The following is a 24248-nucleotide window of genomic DNA, read 5'->3' on the forward strand; positions in this document are numbered from 1 at the left end:
GAAGTTCCGTCTGAACATGAGGAAGAACTTCTTCCCTCTGAGGGTGACGGAGCACTGGAACAGGCTGCCCAGGGAGGTTGTGGAGTCTCCTTCTCTGGAGATATTCAAGACCCGCCTGGACAAGGTCCTGTGCAGCCTGCTGTAGGTGACCCTGCTTCGGCAGGGGTGTTGGACTAGATGACCCACAGAGGTCCCTTCCAACCCCTACTATTCTGTGATATTCTGTGATATTCTCTGTTAAAAATAGTGGATACAATCAAACTTGAGCTTTCAGAAAAAGGGGGACTTTATCCACTAAAATGTTCACCGTATTATTCCATTAGTTCTAAAGATCTGTTTGGTAAAGGACTACATTTCTGATTTAGGGATGAATCCTACATGAAGTTCCGTTATTCAAAAGACTTCTCTTGCTTTCTGTAGATATAATGCTCTGTTAAAGAGATGTTTCAGTAAGTTTCAGATTCCTAAGAGGATTAGTTCTTTATTCACACATTTCCACTATGAAATATCATGAAATATTATTTTACAAAAATTTAATATATTGCAATTCATGTGAATGCAAATCTTGCTCACCTGTCTTCCAAAGAGAAACATACTGCTTTGTGTAAATAGCTTTTCTTTCATGGCCAGCTATGTGTTAAATCGTGCTGGCTCCCTCCCTCGTGTAGGAGAGAGAAGCGTTACAAATGCAGTCTTACATAAAATGTCTGCAATAGTGTTAGACAGGCTCCTGTTAGCACAGGAGCTGAGTATTTGATTGTATCAATTATCAGTGTTGAAACTTGTAAACTCTGAGGATTACTCGACAGAATTGATATTGAGAAAGAGGGAGATAATGGGAGATAGGAGACCAAGACCTCAAAGGATCCCTTTGAGGAAGTGAAAAAGAATGAGAGCTGTCTAAAATATCGAATCCCACCTTTAGAGATCCTTATGAATTAACCGGAGTGTTTGCTTGACTCAAGAATCTGTTGTCTGAAGTTAACCCAGAGTGGGATATATCTATAAGGAGTGCTAAAATTTCATTTCTCTGTATCTGTCTAAAGTATAGATGCTGATTGCAGGCTGGCAAAGGCTGGGAATCCCTCTTCGAAGAGTGCCAGCTTTACAACACAATATTGATTCATTGTTGAGTGCCACAACACAAAGAGAGAAGTCTCTCAGGAATTATTTTTACTTCTTCAAAGGCTAATGTGGAAGTCAGTTAGGGGTCAGTACTGAGCCCAGTCTTGTTTAACTTCTTCATCAACGACCTGGATGAAGAGTTAGAATGTACCCTCAGCAAGTTTGCTGATGACACCAAACTGGGAGGTGTGGTAGATACACCACAAGGCTGTGCTGCCATTCAGCGTGACCTGGACAGGCTGGAAAGCTAGGTAGAGAGGAACCTAATGAGGTTCAACAAAGGTAAATGCAGGGTCCTGCACCTGGGGAGGAACAACCTCATACACCAGTACAGACTTGGGGTGGACCTGCTGGAGAGCAGCTCTGCGGAGAGGGACCTGGGCGTCCTGGTGGACGACAGGTTAACCATGAGCCAGCAGTGTGCCCTGGCTGCCAAGAAAGCCAATGGGATCCTGGGGTGCATCAAGAAGAGTGTGGCCAGCAGGACGAGGGAGGTTCTCCTTCCCCTCTACACTGCCCTGGTGAGGCCTCATCTGGAGTACTGTGTCCAGTTCTGGGCTCCCCAGTTCAAGAAAGATCAGGAGCTACTGGAGAGAGTCCAGCAGAGGGCTACGAGGATGATGAGGGGACTGGAACATCTCCCCTACGAGGAGAGGCTGAGGGAACTGGGCTTGTTCAGCCTGAAGAAGAGAAGGCTGCGAGGGGACCTTATAAATGCTTACAAATATCTGAAGGGTGGGTGTGAGGAAGATGGGGCCAAGCTCTTTTCAGTGGTGCCCAGTGACAGGACAAGGGGCAATGGGCACAAACTGAGGCACAGGAAGTTCCGTCTGAACATGAGGAAGAACTTCTTCCCTCTGAGGGTGATGGAGCACTGGAACAGGCTGCCCAGGGAGGTTGTGGAGTCTCCTTCTCTGGAGATATTCAAGACCTGCCTGGACAAGGTCCTGTGCAGCCTTCTGTAGGTGACCCTGCTTCGGCAGGAGGGTTGGACTAGATGACCCACAGAGGTCCCTTCCAACCCCTACTATTCTGTGATTCTGTGAAGTTTTTCATCTGTTTGATTATGAATCTGAACTGTTGAATTTCACTGGCATCAGCTGAATCTCTAGTTTGGACCAATTCAAGTATTTCACAGAAGAAATCTGACTAATGTCTAATGGCTCAGTAACTCCAAGGTTGATCAAAAGCCTCTTTTCTAAACTGACTTGCTCTTTCCCAAACATTTCCGAATAAAAGATTCTTATAATATTCTAGAATACACTCTCCTTTTCTAAAAGTACAACCATTAAGAAAGAAAAACAAGATATCATAATATCTTTACAGAAAAAAAAATATCTGTTACATCTAGCTCAACAGGCCTTAATCAAAGGCTTTGAGTTTCTTAGGATCTTTCAGGATAGACTACAGAACACACTTTGCCTGTGCAGATCCATGTTAGCAGTGTTTAAGGAGGATGAATCCTTTCTTGTACCTTTCAGCTTTGGCTTTAGTGGCCTCGTTGTATGTCTGCAATCACATTTTGAATAAAAAGTTATATATATCTCTCAGCAAGTAAAAGCGAAGAAGAAGAAGAGAGAAAGGAAGAACAAAAAAAGAAAACTATGAGGGAACAAGAAGTACTCAAGTTCTTCAGTTCTTGCAGTGTTCTGCTGCCTTACGTTACAGAAGCTGTAAAAGCAGTCAGGGGACCAGCTGGTGATGTTGCTAACCTGGGGTCTCTTGCCAGCAGCTTCCCGCAGGTGCAGGAAGAGATTGGTCAAAGGCTAATGCAGTCTGTTCATTAATGTCATGATCTCCTATACCCGACGCCATTGATCTCTGAGTGGTGAACATCACCCTTCCCCCGGGTGGCTTGTTGACCTAAAAGTCAGTGTTTTGTGGCTTCAATCTTAACGCTCTTCTTTGCAGTTCTTTGCTTAAACCACCTTAAAGCACCATTCTCCACAGCCTTTTGGATAACAAATTATGTGGTTTCCCACGGGTGTTGACATAGTCAAACCGGAATTCAGTTTTGTTTAACTAATGCCAGTTTGAAAAAGTCCCAGTTAACAAGAGGTTAAAAGCCTCTGCTGGCTTTTAAGGTTGCTGTTTAGATACAGAGCCTCTGTATGTGACCCCTTCTTATGTCATCGGAGCACCAGGTAATTCAGGTTGGAAGGCACCTCAGGGGACGCTTGTCTCTCAAATAAGGAATGTCTCTTGTGTTCTTCTTTTTGGAACTGATCTGGCTTTATCTGCATGAAACGAAGATGCAAGTTTATGGAAACTTTGATCCCAAATCTTTAAAAGTAACAGGTTCAAAAGCACTTACAAAAAACAACAATTATGTTAAAGATAAGCATAAATAGGTTATGATTATGAAGATCAACAGTGTATGTATTATTAATGTTCTTGCCCACAGAATACAAATGAAGACAGAATCATACGTCTTTGTTGTTAGTTTCATCTAGATAGAGAAAAGTTACATCAGAGGTTCTCAGATTGCAAGCCATTTGAGATATAAAAATAATTAAACTACTTGTAAGATTCATAGTCCCATGTACATCAATACCTCCACAAGTGGTACATGTAGAAGCCTACTGAAGTCAAAGTGATGGCACATCGAGACCTCTGTGTTTCAGAAGTGTGGTGTTAAAGTAGTGCAATGCTTTGAAAACTTAGGAGTAAAAGCTGAGAAGCTGTTAATGAGTTAATCTTATCTACTTTATAAAATATTTGCATCCTGCTTTCAGGTGGGTGCATGTACTTAAGTAAATTACACTTCGTGTTGCTTGAAAGTAATGAATGCTAATGACAGATAATGGTGTCTTGTTTCCAATTAGCACCACCACAAGAGCCTGAGGTTTCTAGAGCTCATGATCACTGTATTTTCCAGGAACAGTCTGAGAACTTTAGAATTATATAAACAAGTTTTATTTATGCTGAATGCATTTGCTGATTGTTTCTTTCCACAGTTGGACATAATGCGAATGAACTACATCTGTCTGTGCTTCAGTAATTAAGAAAAAGATCGTACGTATGTAAAGCTGTATTCTGTCACCCATTTATTATAAACATCATTCATTGTTCACTTTGGTAAAAATCCAAGGAAGATGTTTACAACGAAATGCCTGTAATGGATTACAGTGATTATTCAGAAAGGTTTAAAATAGAGCAGACTAATGGATAAGCAGTCTGGCTTATAAAATATGATTTTAAATCAGGTATTTCGTACCAAGAAATAAATTTTCTTCACTTAGGTGTTGTTCAAAACACTTTCTAATATGAGTTGGCAAGTAATCTGAAATACTATTTTTGGCTCAAAACTATGAAGAATGTGTATTATTCAGGGAAATAAAGTTGGAGAACTTAGATCTCAATCATGTATTGTGCTATGAATTATGTGTTTTCAGAAATGTATGAAGTATTGTGCTCACGGACAACAAATATGCAGTATATAACAAATCACTTCCTTTCTACAATTGCAGCACAGCTTGTTTCTTATTTTAACGGTTTGTGTATTAACTTTGTATTCTGTTTCTAATGTATTTCAGTTCCGAATGTTCACTCTGCAGGATTTTAATCTCGTATCCTTATTGTCTGTGTGATGGTGGTTTTTTTCTCTAATAAAAACCTGCAACAACAATAGCGTAGCAATGATTTTTTACCTGTTCTTGCAAGTCTTGCATTTTGCTGAATGTTATATTGATGGTAATAGCTCAAGGGCCTACTCAGTGACCACTGAGAGCAGGACTGCTGTTGATAACTTACTGGCCTTTGGATTGGGTCCCAAATGCACTCCTTTTAAAGCTGACCTTTGGATACAGCCGCTTTGTTTTGTAACATGTATCAGGAAGAAATATTGGCACCTTATCCGCTGACAGAAGATGAGAGTTGTGGGGTTTCTTCTCCTGTAATTCCACTCACTAGTCCAACACCCTCCTCTACCCAGAAAAGCAGGCAGTATGCCAAAATCCTGCTGCTTAAATTTTATTACACCCGAGTTTTTCATACTGCTGTCTGCCAGATCTCAGTGGTATATCATCTATCTGTTCTGAACATTCCAAGTAATTTCTTAGGTCTAAACCATGAGCTCTGTTGATGTGACCAAATACATGATTTAACCCTGAGGCTGCCAGTGCTCTAGTTTGGTTTATGCAATCCTGTAATTTTATTTAACTGGCTACTATAATCATTGCAAAATAGTACAGAATGCCTCGTATGTTCAACAAATAAGAGATATATGCTTCCTGTTTGTTTCTTGCACCAATTCAACAACAAGTGTGTATGTTTAGATTATTAATTTTCAAGCAACTGGATGGCTCCTGTTATCCCAGAAGGTAATGCTCTGCAGTGAATATGTCTTATACAGCTTGGATGGCATTGGGAAAAATATTGAAAAGTATTACCTACATTTTCATTCATGTCACTTGTATGTCCACTTTCTGAAAGTGCTTTAGCAAATGAATTTCATCTGTCTGAGATACTGACATCAGTGTACTATTTGCTGACATGAGTGACTTGTCGCTAAATTACCATATTAGTGCACAACAATTATAGTTGCATTTTCAGTTCAAAAAAACCCCACATATATTTGTAGCTGAAAACTGACTATGAGAGCTGTGCCCAACCTGTCAGGGGATGATATGTCCCAAATAAAAACAACTTGACTGTCAGTTATCAGATACACGCAATCAGTGCTCTCAAGTGAAATACAGCACATGAATTATTCTGAGAAATTATTCCAAGAATAGTTACGAATAGCTGTGAAGTTTGATAAATTAAAAATCTGATTACAGGCAGTTTGTGAACAAAGAAGTCAAAATTAGCTTAAGAAAATAATTGTTACAGATTGCTTGTTTGTCTCTATTGCATTTGTGAAACATTTTTACTTACACTCCACTGTCAACTAAGCTTCTCTTTCAAGTGTAAACTAATATTTTTAAAACGATAATCCAATATGGAAAATTGCCTGAGTAACAATATTATAAATAATGCAATAGAGAGCTGGTTGTCTGCTTCTGTCCAGCTTGCAAAAGTCTGTCTCACACAGTGTCCAAGGAAAAAGAAGCCAAATGGACAACAACAAAAAATTAACAACAGGGAAATTGTTACATTTTTTTGGTTGGTTCACTGCAGACAGAAGACATACTACGTAGTAGAATCCATAGAGTTCGTAAGTTTTTCTGGGCAGGGACTGATTCTTGTTGTGTCTACCTGGTTGTCTACTGGTAACAGCAGTAGTCTGATCCTACATTTGGTATCAGATACCAAATACACCGTGCAAATGGTAAATATTAAAAGCAGTCAAGCAGAAGTGTGAATAATTCCATTTCCATTTCACTGCGTCTTAGAGGGCAAATTTTCTTGGTGTCTACTCCAGGTAATACCTGGATATTGCTGATTATTGGGGTGTAACTATGACCTGAAATCTTTTGATAACATGTTAATGGGACCATACCGCTTTTTTTAATTAACAAAAAGCAGTGAAAAAGTGTTTTTGAGACTCTTGAGTCTGGTTTTCCACGCCTTGAACCTCGTGACTTGCAATATGCATTTTGTTAGTACTGCATAAAACTTTCCATGGATGTCCAACAACTGCGTAAGGACAAAGGCTGTGGTGAGTCAGGTTTCTCTCTACAAGCAGTGGAAACATACTTTCTAATTCAGGACCAAAGCTGAATACCTAACAATGTTTTTGGTGAAGATAAGTAGTTTACATGTTCCACGCAATAAGATACAGTCAGCTTTCAGGAAAACAAACTAGGCTGAGTCTGATACCACATAAATGTTTAGAGTTACAGATAAATGAGATTAACACCTCTTCTGGCAGTTTAACAATAGCAAATAATAAAGGAGATGGTCTTTTTTCAGACCTTATTTTTTGCAAATATAATTTCTGTCAGCGTTTGTCACATCTCCTAGGTTTACATATTTAGGACCAATTTTGTTTTATGCTCAGTAGGCAAGAAATGTGATATGCTGTATAGTAGCTGTTATTGTCACTGATAGATTTTCCTTCATATTTTTTAAACTCTCACTGCCCCTGAAACTAGCTGGACTATGCTATCATGTAGAAGTGTTAAAATACATTTCATTTTCTGTGCTCTGTTTTTGTTTTGCATTGGTTACCTATGATAATAGTGACATGGCTATCTGAATCTGTTACAGTGTGCCTGAGTATTATGACTACGGTCACGGAACAAGTGAAGAGGCTTATGACAGCTACGGTAAGGTCTATTCTGTCTTCAGCAAAAGTGTGAAATCAGAAGAAAAAATCTGTCACTGACAACTCAGAAATTACTTCCATATACTTTTCTTTCTTTCTCTGCTTTTAGAAAAACCAAACAAAATGGATTTGTGTAACTTTAGGGTGAGGTTTGGCTTACTGATGTAGCACCAGAAAATCAGACAGATCAATTTTGATCAAAATTACAAAGCCAATTAATCACAGTCACAGATTAACTTGAACAGCAACATTGAAGTTTCTGATTAGTGCCTGAATATATTTCAGTGTGAAGTGTCAGTCTGCTTGATGTGCCTACGATACTATGGCATCTGCATAGTATGTCATACGCATCAGTTCAACCAGCAAGTTTTGTAGGGTGCTGTACCACCATGGGAACCCGCACCGCACCCAGAGGTAAAGGAGTATCTCGTGCCACCCGAGGCAGTACGAGTAGAGGGACTGCAGGACTCTTTCCACGTCCTGTGTGTGAGCTGGAATAGTTCCACTTCACAGGAACTGAGGGCATGAGAGCAAAAGAAAGTACTGCTCCAATGTGTACAGACGTTTTTCTAGGTCTGTTTTTTTGATATTATATGTTTTGATAACTAATTTGAATCTGTTCTGTCTTTGCCTATCACTTTTGTTTTCAGTACATTTTACCATCAAATGGCACAGTGAATCCGACCCCGACATTTTCACTGTAATGATAGAGCAAAGCTGACTATTGGCTGCTTAAAGAGTGACCCTGGTATACTCAGCAGAGATCTCATGCCTGATTTACTACTACTAATAAAGTATAGTAAGTTGACATGGTGACTTCCAAAGCATTATGAAAATGAGAGCTGCTGGACAGGACGCTGCAAATAAAAATTACAGTAAGGGGTTATGTAAGGATTGCTGCTTGAATGAAATAATTTTATTCATGCAGCTGTGAAGCAAACGTCACTGTAATGCAAAGTTGCAGTTTCCTTTGTATTTGTACAGAAATCACAAGACATTACTGAGACATTGTCAAAATGATTGTATTGCATAATCAGAAATAACTGATTTTTTTGCAAAATCAGTACTCACGATACATTTGGATAATACAATGTACAGTCAAGCACATTTTCAATGCTAAACAGGTAATAATAATAACATCTTATTCATATGAATGTGTGTGGATCAGTTACCCTTTGTTTTGTTTCCTTTCTGTACGTACTCATTTAGTACCTGCGGTGAAAGACCTTTCCTCCCCTCTACAGATCCCCTCTCCACCTCTCCTCCCAAACGCATTGCTAAGGTTTTGGGCGACGCAGAAAAGCATGTGCTGAGCTCAGCAGTAAGAATTACCCACCGTCTAACTTTTACCTAGTCTTCCCCCACACTGAATCTCCATGTGTTTGGGCAAGACTTTTAAAGTATTGTCACTTTTCCTCCAATCCCTCATTTGTAAAGCTAGAAGAATATTACTTGTTTTCCCAGCAGGGGTTTTGAACGGAGTAATTAGCTAAGGCTTACAAAACGTTCAGAGAGTGGGATCATGACTAAATTTATGCTCTGCAAGAAGCTACTGGTTTTTTTTTTCCATTCAGCAGCTGAAACAAACTCAAAATGCCTGGGTTTGCTTTACTGGACTTGTCTTAAAATATTGTGGACTTGGGTTTTTGTTTAAACTGTTTTCTGAGCTGGCATTTGAATACAAAGGTCTGGAATAGTTTTACGGATAACCTGGAATAAATGTGAAAGTGGAATAATATTCCAAATTGTGATTTTTCTACTTTCTGAAATCAAACACATTTATATGTGTTTGTGCTCCTTTTGGTTCACTTACTTTAGCAGATTAGTAAATTTGCTAGTTCTGTGCTCTGAAAACCTGTACATGAACTTCCTTCATCCCAAAGTCACCACCATTTATCTAAGGAGGTAATCTGAGTATACAGAACTATAGAATGTATACTTAACTTCCTCAGTTTCTGAATTTTTGGTTCGTATGCTGATGCCACCCCTTCTCATCCTCATGTAAATTTTACCCTAATTCTCTGTTCCCAGTTCTCTACTTCTTTTTCAGGATGTTTTGAAATTTATTGTGAGCCTTCTGAATCCATCCTACTCTATAAAATCAGCTGTCCCTTCATTTTTTACCATCCAGCAGAAATCAATACAGTCTTTCTTTCACCCCAGTTCAGTTTCACACTTTGTTTTACCTTCCACAACAAGGCTATATTCCTCCTTTACAATTCTTTCTGGCACACTTCTGTAATTCAGAATGCCCCTAGACTCTGAATAAGACCATGCACAAATGGTACATGAACATAGAACTGGTGTTGTCTTGTTGTTGTCTCTTCGAAGTTTTTTTGTAATGACTTGTCTTTTCACCCTTATAACTTCCAGTAACAGTATCTGAATTATCTAAAGTTGACAAGCATGTAATTTCTTTATTTTGTCCTGTGCATCCTCTTGCTTCCACCTTATCGTTAGGGAGGACAGCTCTCAATGCTGAGAAGGTTTTCTTTCGTTCTTTTTCGTGAAGTATATTTGACAAAAGAACAATGCTACTTCATACTTAAAAATTTTTAAAAATCATAATATAAAGCTCTCTGTAGCACCATAGTACTCCCATGTGAGCTGCCTGCTATGACTTTTCTTTCTGTTTGGGCTCCTGAGAAGAAGCAGGTGGTTTTTGTCTTATGGGTTCTTCTATATGCTTTTTAGCAGAGCTTGTGGAGAAGTCTGACTGGGGTCACTGGTTCCTCAGAAGTCCTTAAGATTTATGCATTTATGGTTTGTTCACAGTAGGGCTGCAAAAATCACAGGGGTGTTCCAGAGCAAAGCCCACCTGAAAACCACGTTGTTCTCAGAAATTTCATCTCTCTTTTGGTTAGATGGATGTACTAAACAGGAAAGGGCCTACGTCACTTATCTGAGGCTGGGCAGGATGAATTCTTACACACTGTTCACTGCTGTAAAACCTACAGCTTGAGTTAACTGCCTTGACTCCTTGTTTAGTTTCTGATGTGAAGGTTCCTGAGAAGTCAGTCCCTTACAAATCCAACCAAGACACCTCCCAAGACAACAGCAAAGTCAACTGAGGGGTGTATGTAAAATCCAGCCATTTCCCATGACTAAGGGATGTTCCATGAATGAAAATTCGTAGCACAGAACCATCTCATGCAGTTAGAGACTTAAAGCCTATTGTGATTTAATATGCTTACCACCCAGTTCTCTCAGAAGGATCAAAGTAGAGACACTTCAAAGCATGCCCTACAGCAGCCCCTGGGCACCTGGAAATACTCTACTAAGGAATTATGAGATTCCTACAAATTTTTAATAGGATCAGGATTATGCAGCTACTGCTAGAGAATTTTGAAGATCACTGTTCTGGGCTGAGGAACATAAATTCGGTAAGTCAGATGACAGTGTCATTTTATCTTGATGACGATGCTTATGTTTTAAAACAGAAGACATGAAATTGGATTAATTTATAAATGAAATGTTTCTATCCGTTGCTCTTATTACAGTTTAATAATTTTGTGGTTTCCCTTCTGGCACTGTTGTCATCTGAGGAGGTATCTAGCAAAAACATGAATTTAATGATTTCTCTTATGAATCGATTAGGATAAAATGTACAACTAAAAATTTGGTAACTAAGAACCTTTCCTGCCCATATGGAATGTCATACCCAAGGCCAAAAAGCACGTTCACTGTACAGGATTAGTACAAAGGAAAAGCCCTTTGTAAACCATTCACATTCTCATTTCTTTCTCCTTTTCCCTGTTTTTTCAGAGGAACAGAATCACAGAATAACAGAATCACAGAATGTTAGGGGTTGGAAGGGACCTCTGTGGGTCATCTAGTCCAAACCCCTTGCCGAAGCAGGGTGACCTACAGCAGGCTTCACAGGACTGCGTCTAGGCGGGTCCTCAATATCTCCAGAGAAGGAGACTCCACAACCTCCCTGGGCAGCCTGTTCCAGTGCTCCGTCACCCTCAGAGGGAAGTTCTTCCCCGTGTTCAGACGGAACTTCCTATGCTTCAGTTTGTGCCCATTGCACCTTGTTCTGTTGCTTGGCACCACTGAAAAGAGTCTGTCCCCATCCTCCTGACACCCACCCTTCAGATATTTATAAGCATTTATAATGTCCCCTACTCAGCCTTCTCTTCTTCAGGCTGAACAAGCCCAGCTCCCTCAGCCTCTCCTCGTAGGGGAGATGTTCCAGTCCCCTCATCATCCTCGTAGCCCTCCGCTGGACTCTCTCCAGTAGCTCCTCGTCTTTCTTGAAGCAGTGAGCCCAGAACTGGACACAGTACTCCAGACGGGGCCTCACTAGGGCAGTGTAGAGGGGAAGGAGAACCTCCCTCGACCTACTGGCCACACTCCTCCTAATGCATCCCAGGATCCCATTGGCCTTCTTGGCAGCCAGGGCACACTGCTGGCTCATGGTCAACCTGTCATCCACCAGGATACCCAGGTCCCTCTCCGCAGAGCTGCTCTCCAGCAGGTCCGCCCCAAGCCTGTAATGATGTATGGGGTTGTTCCTCCCCAGGTGCAGGACCCTGCACTTGCCCTTGTTGAACCTCATCAGGTTCCTCTCTACCCAGCTTTCCAGCCTGTCCAGGTCACGCTGAATGGCAGCACAGCCTTCTGGTGTATCTACCACACCTCCCAGTTTGGTGTCATCAGCAAACTTGCTGAGGGTACATTCTAACTCTTCATCCAGGTCATTGATGAAGAAGTTGAACAAGACTGGGCCCAGTACTGACCCCTGGGGGACACCACTAGTTACCGGCCTCCAACTAGACTCAGCGCCGCTGATGACAACCCTCTGAGTTCTGCCATTCAGCCAGTCTCAACCCACCTCATCGACCACTCCTCCAGCCCACGCTTCCTGAGCTTCCCTAGGAGGATGTTATGGGACACTGTGTCAAAAGCCTTTCTGAAGTCGAGGGAGACAACATCCATGACTCTCCCCTCATCTACCCAGCCGGTCATGCCATCGTAGAAAGCTATCAGATTGGTCAGGCATGATTTCCCCTTGGTGAATCCATGCTGACTACTCCTGATAACCTTCTTTTCCTCCACTTGATTGATGATGACCTCCAGGATGAGCTGCTCCATCACCTTTCCCGGGATGGAGGTGAGGCTGACCGGCCTGTAGTTCCCTGGGTCCTCCTTCTTGCCCTTTTTGAAGATTGGAATGACATTGGCCCTTCTCCAGTCCTCAGGCACCTCTCCTGTCCTCCAGGACCTTTCAAAGATGATGAAGGGTGGCTCAGCAATGACATCCGCCAGCTCCCTCAGCACACGTGGGTGCATTCCATCAGTGCCCATGGTTTTGTGGGCGTCCAAATTGCTTAAGCGATTCCTCACGTAGTCCTCCTCGACCAAGGGAAAGCCATCCTCTCTGTGGGTTTCTTCAGCATTCTCCATACAAGAGTTGTGCTGTGGTTAGGCCACTTTGGAAAGATAACAGAGACAGTATGACTTGCTGGCAAGGTACATCCAATACCTTACAAGCTATATTAATTATATCTCACCTGCCTCACAGTTGTTTTGTCCGAATCCTTTTTCTCCCTTGCACTGATCAGAGCACTCAAGGTTTTTATTTATCGGATACTGTTTCTGGCTTAGTTCTTCCGAGGGCTGGGGACTCTAGCAGACGAGCTCTGCCATTTCCTGCTGCAGAAGGTTGAAGTCTCTCCTGCCTCTGCTCCCAAAGGCTGAAACTGTCGTAGCCAAGATGGAGGAAAGTAAGAGTGTGCCTGTTGTCAGATGCTGTAGTTCACAGCCTGGTGTATATATTGCCTTATGTATTACCTGAAAAGGACCGCAATTTATGGTTTTATGCCAGCTCGTGAACTGCAGTTATCTGAAAGGTCAGTACACGTGGACTTCTGTTGCCGCTACCAAAAAAGCAGAAACCTTAGGCAGAGAGTGAAAGGAGAGGGTTAAAGTCTATAACCTCGTAAACCACCACAATTAAGTTAGAATAACATCATCTTCCAAAGGCCTTAGGCAAGAGTTAGGGAGGTTAATCTGTACTTTCTCTCCCATGTGAAGAGGAAAACAGAAGTGAACTCCACTCACATTCCTGCTGCCATTCAGAAAAGCTTGCAAGGCTGTTTACTGCATGTGCCACCATTGCAGCAAGGAGACATCATTTAAATGTGTTCTATGTTCACCAGAAGTTTTCAAATGTGCATATTTTCTCTAATTACCACATTTTGTAGTGCATATTCTATTCCAGTTTAGCATTAAGTGCTCACTTGTAAACAACTGGCATTTGGTTTTAGGATAATTCCATCTTTAATTAAAATAGGAGAGTGTAACTGTTTGGTATAATTCCTTTTAATGTAAGGCATCATTTAAGTTGTAAAATGCTGCCACAATGATTTAACTGGCTATTTCACAAATAATTCCTTGCCAATCACTCAATATGAGAGCTTTGCAGTTGTAATGCCAATTAGTTTACTAAGTAATAGACAGCACTTTATAAACAAATTCTCTATAGGGCTTTATAGGACTGACAACTAAAAATGTACAGCAACATTCCACTACTTTTTTATTACCTTATTTATTTTTTAATTTTGTGTTTGTCCTGAAGAGTGTATTATCTAGTATTTTTTTTTCAGAATGACGATAGTTTCTGCTGAACAAGTAAAAATAAAAATATATATAATAGTTAAATTTGGGGAGGAAAGAGCGTATGGAGGGTTCAGACTTCAGGAAATCTGTTAAATAGATCGACTGAAGACATGTTAACTTAGGAAACATAAATTCTCGTACTTCATTACGAGATATAAGCATGCTCGTTTCCTGGAGAAACTCAAGTAACTACCATCCTAGTGTGAAATGAACACTATTGTTTAATCTATGGCAGTGACAAAGGGAGATGAAGCCATGCTGCAATCTATGCAGAAAAATATTTGTAAATTTTGAAAAGCACTTCTTAGCAATTGCTCTGCAGGTGAAGATAAGCTTGTTCAGCTGTCAAGTCCAAGTTCCTTCCTGATTCTTAATAATAAATTTGGTATTGTAGGTCATTGGTCCTAATATTCATTATGCTCAGGGTGTTAAGGGTTTCTTATCCTATTTTTTTCTAGCCTAGTCCCATTTAAGTCTTCAAATGTAGGAAATCAAGTGCTCAAATGGGGTAGCGACTGAAATGCAGATCTAAGAGGCAAAGGTCTGATTCTCCCCATTACAGTGTTTGACTGCACATAGCTGGTTATTACAGGCAAGATCTTTATTAACACTAATTAATAAAGTCTTACTAATGTGCACTGATTGTTCATTTATATCATCTGAGCGTATACATTTGGTATCTGATAGAAAATATCACTGGCAACACAGCAAAGAAAACTTTCTTTGGTTTCTAGGTCTTGGAACATCGTAGCATTGGCTAGGTACCTCAGAGGCAACAGATTGTGCCAGTGTGGTGGAGTTTTTCTGTTGTGCCTCAACAGAGCACCTGGCAGGCAGGTTAGCACGTGCTGGGTGCTTCTACACTGACATAGGACCAGGAGAGTTCTTTTGAAGCAGATTTCCCATTTGTCTCCATTTACCTCTCTTCACATCATTTTGTGGAGTACACAACTTTTAGTTTGAAACTAAACCAGAAGATGCACTCTTAACTTTTTGTGAGAATTCAGTTCAGAGGCTCAAACTACAGTCAATCCAAAATGGAAAAAAACTCTAGAAGCTGTATAGCATCAACAGCAGGTCCTCGGGATCTGCAGTTTCTCTCTGCAGATCATTCCTATTTGTATGCACTGTGTGCTAATATTGATATAGCAGCTGAGTCCTGATGCCTCCCCAGCTGCCCAGGCTAACGACCTTGCTACATGTACCGTGGTTCTATCCCAAAAGATGCTGGGGTGTGCCACAGGCCTGCATGACCACCTTTCTTTGGGGGTGGTAGAGGCATCTGGTCTTTCCCTGAGCATGAGGCAGGTGTACACCCAGCCCTGCGAACTCAGAAGTGCTCCTGAGTCTTCCTGTACAGAGCTCTGTTTTTCTTCTAGCAGAAACAGGAGACATTGAAGACTTCTACTGCATATGGACAGAAGATATGCCAAATAAATTGCCTTCCTTTAATCTTCTATTTCAGTAATTCTAGGGTATCAGAGATCCAATTCCTACTCTGTGGGACAAAATGAACTGTCAAAAGCATTTCCTTGATTTTGTGCAAAATTTTATCAATTCTTTTACTGGAGGAATCACCTTAGCTGTCTCCCAAATAGTATTCATTCCCTCAGAAGAGATTTATGTTTTTCGTAAGAATGTGATTTTGAAAGTCTGCAGGAAAAGAAGCACATCTTGAATTCAGCTATGACAGCTACTGTGGGGATGCTACTAAAGTTATTGCTGTTTTGTCAAATCAGTGTTCTAATTAGGCTATAATTCTTTAGAAAGTTCCGTATATAAATCTGTCACATTCTTTTTAACTGACTGCATAGCCTAAAACTTTTGTACTATGGTTATTATGATACAACACTGAAAAAAAATCCACACGTAGCATGAGAAAAGAGAGTGCTTTTAATTTATAGCAGTTTGTTGTGCTTCCTATATTACTCCTGAATTATAAATCATTTTCTAAGGCAAGATATGTAAATCATGAAAAACTTTCCTATGTAGTATTTCAAATGGTAATTTTACCACCTTTCACTGTGGGAACCGTAGAGTTGGAGAATCTAAGACAGAAGTCCTGTAATACTGATGTGCGTGTAGTGTTGACCATCCATTTAATTCCAGAAACAGTATATCACTGCATGTTTCATTTGTATTACCATGAAGTAATAGAAATATTTTTTACTGAAAATAAGAGAAAAATAAAACTCTCTCCATGCTGTCACATTCACACCCACCTCAAAGCAACACTGGTAATAGTCTGTCTCCTCCCTGTGTTGCAGTTTCCCAAATTAGTTACCTGTGCAGGCTGATGATGCTCCTTTCCCATCTGAGGCAGATGTCCACTGCAAAAGTGGCTGAAGCCTTGTAAGAAATTGTTTTCTCCAGTACTCGGCACTGCTCCTCTTGCTGACATTACTTAACCCACATGGAGAGCTGGCAGAGTGGAGTACACAAGCGCTCCTCATCTGCTCCAGTGCGAAGTCAGCTGGAGGATCCCTGTGATTCTCCACTACCAGCTGAAGCCAGGGCAGCTCACAATACTGGAGTAGATTTGGAGCACCCATGCAGTCTAATTTGTTGGCCCTCCTGAAGAGAAGGTACTGTCAAGCACAGGGACAGTAGTTTTTTAAAACAAGTACAACTAAGTTCAGAAAATAGGCTATTAAACTACATGATTTTCCTAACATTTCTAGTTTTTAAGCCATATATATTGCATATGCAGTAAGTTTAGTAAAAGAAGTGCTATTTAGCCCAGTATAAGTACAAAGATTTTGAGCCTATGTTTTGAAAACATTTTTTGTCTTCTGACAAGATTCCACATTTAAATTAAAAAAGGTACCATTTGTGATTTGAAAGATAGCCACTTCAGCTATTCTTCTCACAAAAGTATAAAATTAGTAGATATAAAATCAAAAAATCCTGTGTATGTTGCAGGCTTTGCAGATAAGCAAAAAGAGCAGAAGAGTGAAAAAATAAGTGGATGTTCTCCTTGAAAAAAAAAAAAAGACAAACCTTGCTCTTGATTTTTTGTCTCAAATAATATATGCTTGTCCAGTTATGACACAAGAGAAGTGCAGCTGTCTTTTCTGTGTGGATTTATGGGGTGAAATCCTGACTTTGTCAATGTTAGTTGACCTTAGTCATGAGCTTGTGTAGGGTAAAATTTCCAACCATTGCTTAGTACTTTGCCACCACCCATATTTTCATGGAGGGAGAAGTTTGTAGGCTTACTAGAAAGACAGCACAAATTGAATTATCCGAAGAAAATCATTCTAATTTTCAGTGTTCTCATTTTAGAGTTAAATGTCTGGTTTCTATTGGGTCTTCTGCTGAGCACGTCTATAACACTTTTCTCTTACTGCCCAGGCAATTAATTACATCTCAGAACACCCCAGGGAGGTGGGTATTCCTGTCTCATTCTACCAGTGAGGAAGCCATACCACAAAATATTGAACAATTATCCAAGGTCACTGAGCAAACAAGGAGTAGAGCTAGTAATCACAATTCCTGAATTCCACTTACGTTCCATCTCTAGTGCAGTGTGCTCTTTCCAAATGTATGCAGTATAATGACCTTGTAAAGAAGCTAGAGATTTTTCTCCTCAAAGGAAAGAAAATTATTTTATTCTGAATTAAAAGCAGCTTCTATGTTTCTAGTAGCACTGAAAGCTAAATGGCAAATCAAATTAAACCATTATCTTAATTGCTGTTATGCACATCTTAACTATCTAAACAGAATAGTTTTTTCCAGCTCTTTCAGCCACCTGTCCCAAAATAATTGACCAGAGATGAATAAAACTGTGCCCAGAAATTGTGGGCAGTATTCAGATGTTAAATAAGTTACCAGAAAGAAGAAGTGATCAGGTCTTTTTTAATATAGGGACTAAGCAATGAATATAAATGTAAAAATTATTAGGAAATAACATATTCATATGCAAATCACATGCTGTTAGTATGTATTTTTTAATTTTAAAACATCTGTTAATATGGTCTGCCTTTTAATTACTTGAATTGTTGGCCTCTACATTTGTGAGAGTTTTATTCAGTGCTAGAAAATTCCATTACATGGTTACAGAATGCTGACTAAAGAGTAGGAAAACAAGTGCTCTGAATACATGCTTTTCTTGAATCTTGTACTAGAAGACATTTAAGCATGTGCTGATAGCAACTGCTCGGGGTAGAATTTTGGGGTAGATGGACCACTATGAATTTTTCTGTGCTTTCAATACTGCGTAGGTAAAATAGTAAGAGAGAAGCAGTATCTCTCTCTGTTATAAATGACACTATTTAGTGACCCACAGTCAAAGGATTTTCATGGGTTAAAAATACTATGACCTTTTTTTCATTCTGCAACTCCAGTAAGAAAAAAATCTGACTTATATTCTATATTCAAACAGTATATCAGAACTGCTGAGTCTACTAGCCATTGATCAAACAATAATCTTTAAAGACAGTCTCAGCTAATAGATCAGTAATGTCTGTAATAGATACTGGAAGCATTTGTATAACTCAATGAACAGAGCAACTAAGAGTCAATATGAATTATAAAAATCAGGGCAAAAATACTAACATGTAATTTTGATGAATCATAAACCAAGGGTGCTGATTGCCTTCGATAATAACAATTAATTTATGTATCCTGAAGGTGGGTTTCAAATGTCGATTCACAGGGAGCATACAGCAAATAAAAAAAAGTATCTAGTGTTGTCAAAAGGGTTGTGCCCTTGGCTTCACAGTTCTTATCAAAGTGGCCACCAAAAAATTTGCTAAGACACTTGTTACCACACCCAAAGCAATCCTCATGCCCAAACACACTCAGATTCCTCAGCTATAAACTCTTACGTTTCCATCATGCTGCCATAGCTTATACTTTTAGTTTCTGAAAGCAAAAAATACAGTATTTTGTCTTAGCTAAGAATGGCAACATGGGGCAAGAATACCAAATTCCTGGAAAAAATGGACCTTCAGCCTTCAGTTATTAAGCTGCCTGTGTGGCTTTCTTTTCAATCACACTCTTTGACACATGATAGCACTGGGGACAGTCAGAAGTGGACAGAGGGTGAGAGGAGCCTGCTGGAGCAGAAAGACTGGACGGCAGGCTGAACATCAGTGAGGGAGTGGGGAGGTTGGACTCCATGGGGTTTCCTTGCGCAGGAGTTAGAAGGAGGAAAAGGAATCGGCGTTAAAACACAATGACCGCCCTGCACATCCCTTGAGTTCTTGGGCACACTGATTCACAGACTCACTAGCAGTTCTCCCAATTACCTTTCTCTTTCCAAGGCTACACCTCTTACCTGCTCTTCACCTGAATTGCCTCCCAGTTTCCACTTCATTAACCTGTCACTTTACTAAGATAAAATATGCCCAGGTTCTCTTTCCTTTCCATTTTGGCAGTCTCTCATAGAAAGACCAGACTCCACTGTTCTCATATGTTCTGAAACACAATGAAATTTAGCTTGGGAATCAAAAAGGCTGAAAGATCTTTGACCCTTCTGCTACCCAATGAGCTACCCAAACCTCTGTGTGACTACTGAGGTAGTCTGTATGGCTTCAATCCTTTGAGACTATTCCTGAAGATAGAACTTTCCATTCTCAGAAACCCCACCTTGGGGCTGAAAGAAAAAGTTACCTTGGAGTACTGGAACTGAGATATGAAAGAGCAACTTTGCACATTGAGGAACCTTTAATTACCAGCATTCAAATATATTGTTCTTCATTAAAAATCCCTGTAGGAAAAACCACTAATAATCCGATTTCTTTTTTTGTGTGGTTGCATCTTGTAATTTATTGGCATCGTGTGGTTCAGAGACTCTTTATAGTGTTGCTCCATATCATTTTGCTTTCTCCACAACAAATATACAATCCTTTACTGCTGTAGAGGCAGTAAAGGATTTACCTTTACCGCAGTAGAGGCCAATGTTTTCCCAATTGAAGGCCGTAATCCCAAAACTTTCCTCCATGTTTTGGCTACAGATTCACCTGTTAATGCAGTAGGGTCTATTACACAATATCAGCAAGAGCTGTTAACTGTCAACTGTCCTCTCATATTTTGATGATGGTATTACCAAATAGATATAAATAATTTGTGACCATCACCCATTCTTGTTAATGTTTGAAATCAAGCAAACAGGTCCACCGTGTTACTGGAAAAAAGAGCTAAGAGACTTCTACCACAAATTACGTTTCTGTTCTTGTTTTGTATCAGAAGCTGCTACAGCCGCAGCAGCAATTTACTTTAAGAACATTGTTAGTCAAGGAAAAACAGTTTCTTCCAATGGGTAATACAAAGTCATTTTTTACTGTATGAGCACTTCCAGAAAGACTGCACTTTTCACCTTTATATGAAGGTGTTTCAGTCCAGAGGTGGGGGAGGGGACTCGAAGGGAACAAGAAATTGGTTTGTCTTTGTGTTGTACATTTATTGAGTATTTTTACTACTTTTGTTGTTTTCATTTATATAAATAAAGCTTCTCCTTTTTTATATAAATCTGACTTCTTCCCAAGGCCGCTCTGCAAATGCAGTGACACTTCAGCAAAGGGTAATTGAAGCTGCAGCACATTTACAAAATGCCATTTTTAAAGGGTGTAATGAAACATACTGCAGAGGCAGGATTTTTAAATTCACTATATGGAAACTGATTCCTTGTAGGAAGGAGAGACCTGAGGATTTAGGACTATATCATATTGGCTGCCACTTCTTCAGCCCTCTAGGCAATAGCTTTCCACAGTAAACTTTGGTTTCGTGTGGCCATAAAAGCCCTCATATTCAACAAGAGAACATCCTGAGCAGCTCAAAGAAAAAGAGAATAAATGGAGTGCACAAAAAAATCACAACAGGAATGTTTCTTGTTCCATTGCAAGATCAGCTGCTACCAAATCTTCTGCAGAAGTGTCTACTCCTAATACTAGGAGTAGTAGTAGCTACTCCTAGCTAGCCTGAGCCTCAGTTTAGCTCTGCAGCTGGTATTCCCCCTCCCCAAGCTTTCCTCTCATACCCCAAGACAACAACATAATGTAGTTGCAGAGAAGATATTTTACAGAGAAGAAATAGCTTTCAGAATTTTAACAGTCTTTTTATGTTTTACATTTTCATTTTTCTGTTTTCATAGAGCATTATCTTTTTACAAAAGCAATCTTTAAGACCTGTTTTAACTGTTCAGTATTTTAGTCTAGAGTCAGCTAATTATTCTCTTACTGGCCACAAAAGTCAGCAGTGATTAGCAAAAACCAAGATACCAGCAGTAAAATCATGCCCATTAAAAATCAACAGGCTCATTAACTGAAATGCTTCGGTTCAGTCAAACTTTTTTTCTGTTACCTCTGCTCACTGCTGGAGTCTATAGCAGAATACGGGTCATTTTTTTGCGGCTGTAGATCTGTAGCAACATTAGATACTCTAATTAGGTAAAAAAACTACAGGTATTCTGATTTTCTAAGGGTGCTATTATGTTTTTTTCCTGCTAAATGAAAGTGCACCTATGATGAATTTCATTTATTCAGAGAGAATTTTTAAAGTCTTAAAAGTCTTTAAATGTTATAAAAAAAAATTTTAAATGGGCAGCGACAACTTTTGAACTTTAAAGATGAATGACCAGAAGGAATAATTCTTTCACATCAACAATGTTTTTATTCCTTTTTAAAATAAAGTTTGGACAATGAGGTCAGTAGATATAGAATACTTTATTGACACTAGAAGAATAACCAGTACATTACTAATGGTTGACTATCTTAAACCAAAACTGGAAAGCAATCTGCATCACAAAATTTTAAACACTCTTTGACAGCTCTGATGTTATTGGAGGGGCAAATTCACACCTTGGTCTTGGGAAATACAGTTGATTTTGTTGAAGGAGTATCTGAGGTGAGGAAGTTAGTGGGCCAGTAATACCTGTACCCAGAGGAGAAGATGAAAGTCATCAGAAGATAAGAGGAAGGAAATAAGCATCCTCTCCAACCTGCATTTGGGCCCGTTCACAATTCAACATGATGCCAACATGCGATAATACTGTCTGTGCCTACACTGCTGGTTGGGCTGTGGGTCTGGATCTGGTCTATGATCTTGTGACCCGACTGACCCTTCACACTCAAAATTCACTTTAATGAAGTGAATAAATAAATACACTTTAATAAATAATCTGACACCAAACAATCCTTGCATAGTATAAATCATGCTCTGTCCTGTGATAATTTGGGGGAAAAAAATTGATGCTCCATCACTGGCAATATCTCCAGTCACCAGTGTCCCTTGGTGACTGCCAGAGTAAAGCGTTTGCTGGAGTTTATATTGTTCCATAAGCTCTCAGGTTTTGGTTACTGCTTCTCAACTAAAACATGGTGTCTGACCCTGAGAACCATTTCTAGTCAATGTGGTTTACTTTGCATTTAAAAACGCAAGACTATTTTCACTAATGCAGTCACTGACCATGTCTCAACTGAAAAGGTGTTTTATGAATCCACCTTTTAACTTTAACCAAAGATGTGAGTGCCCTCTTAGTTTCAGTGCAGGGTGAAACATGAATTTACCTTCCGTGTAGATTTGAACTAACCCATTTTGCTTTGCTCTGAAATGGAGGGCACACAAAATGTTGCCACGCTTCTGTTCATGGTGTAGCTTCAACTATGAAGCTCCCCAACTATTCTGGAGGACCTTCTCTAAGCTAAACATCAGTGTCTTTGTACTTTTCCACCCATGCAACATATAGAGAGAGTTCAATTTCCCTCCCATGGCCAGGAGACCTCATTCTCCTTTACCTGGGAGGACTTTCTGACCTCCCAGAGAAAGAAATTGTGACTTCAATTTCATATGTGGGTGGACAGTATGTAGTCCTATCTATGTTGGGTAAGATTTCAGTTTCTCAAAATTTCTGCTAATAGGATGGGGTTTTGAACTTACTTAATTACATACTTCCTGTATTAGGGCTAAAAGTGTGGTATGACTGACAGTAAAGTGTATTGTCATGTAAAGGTTTTGGAAATAGTAAAATGAAAATGTAACATCAGCATATCATTTCATACATGTAGCTAAGATGTCACCATATTGCTCAAAAATTCGTTTGGAACTTGGACTCTAATATATGCATATAAAAAGAAAAATCCAAACAAATTTTTCTGTGCTTGTACTGTGCAACAATATCACTGGCATGTATTTGGAATTTTATATTATTAGCAATTAACACATTAATCAAGATGCAGAAGAGAAACAAAGGCCTCTGTATGTGTTAGCTTCACTGGGGAGTGTTGTTATTTTAAGCTCATCGTAACCGAATGGTATGAATAAACTATTTAAGAAGAAACTAGTGAAGACTGAACTTTAGTAAGTTATCTATAGCAACTGAACCCAAAGCAATCAAAACATGGACCTTCTGCTGAACTCTTGTTCTTCTCTAGAAGGTATATTTACGAAATCTTTGCTTGAGAGGAAAATGTTGCTATCACTCTAGAATCTTGCTTTAATAAAAGAAAATCTTTGACATACCTTAATGGAGATGAAGATTTTATTCAGTTCCTTTTTATATTTAAGGCCATCCTTCATTAATCAAGTAGCTGACTAATTTTGAGGCAATGTACTTAGCCTTCACTGAAATGTATGAATAATACAATTTTGATTTTTAATACTTTCCTGTACTAGCCTGTGTATTTTATTTTGCATAGAAAGCTGTGGTCACTTGTTTAGGTAGTTCTGTTTAAAAATTGAACATAATTCTTCAATGCTTTGAGTGAATTGCGACACACTACCTTTTAAAAGTTAGGAATCCATCACTGCTTTGTATCAGTGACATGACACTTGAAAGCTCACTCTGTTCTTCCAGTAGTGGCAATGGAATACAAGAAAAAAAGAAAAATTGACTGAGGTTGGATTCACTCTAGAGGTACATCAGGAATCAGACTGAACTCAAGAATGTCTCTGCTTGGTTTATTAAAATACATGAGAAAGCTGCATGTAACATGAAAAACATAGTAAAAATATGATCTTCTTGGCTACGAGCAACGAATATCTTTACCCCTGCTCACCATAGCTAGTATGTCCCACATTGGCTCAGACATTATCCCCTTATACCTGGGAGTTCAGCAAATTTCACATTTCTGTTCCATATACATGAATTTTATTGACCATGCTGAGTCAGGAGTACTCATTTCAATACTTGGTGGCTGAGTGGGGTGGCAAAAGTGTAAAACAAGACCTGAACAAAGAAAATATATTCTGAAATGTTAATTTCTTCGACAGGCATTTAAAAAATTTTGTGTGAATCAAGGCATAAAAAACAGATACAACTGGATTTTTAAATTTATGGGACAAGAAC

At 39.5% G+C, this 24248-nt stretch overlaps 1 protein-coding gene across 7 annotated transcripts in view; it reads left to right on the forward strand.

The window, feature by feature from the left end:
* The window catches only part of KHDRBS2 (KH RNA binding domain containing, signal transduction associated 2), a 430741-nt gene that overhangs the window by 370221 nt on the left and 36272 nt on the right, over window positions 1–24248 (forward strand). For all 7 annotated transcript variants that reach the window (XR_012763239.1, XR_012763238.1, XR_012763240.1 and 4 more), the window contains one exon: window positions 7279–7337. Coding sequence is in view for 1 of the 7 variants with exons in the window: in XM_075414613.1 (XP_075270728.1) it covers window positions 7279–7337 (59 nt within the window). In the remaining 6 variants the exon portion in view is untranslated. The remainder of the gene's footprint in view (window positions 1–7278; window positions 7338–24248) is intronic.

The sequence above is a fragment of the Opisthocomus hoazin genome, chromosome 2, assembly GCF_030867145.1.
Source record: "Opisthocomus hoazin isolate bOpiHoa1 chromosome 2, bOpiHoa1.hap1, whole genome shotgun sequence".
NCBI lineage: Eukaryota > Metazoa > Chordata > Aves > Opisthocomiformes > Opisthocomidae > Opisthocomus > Opisthocomus hoazin.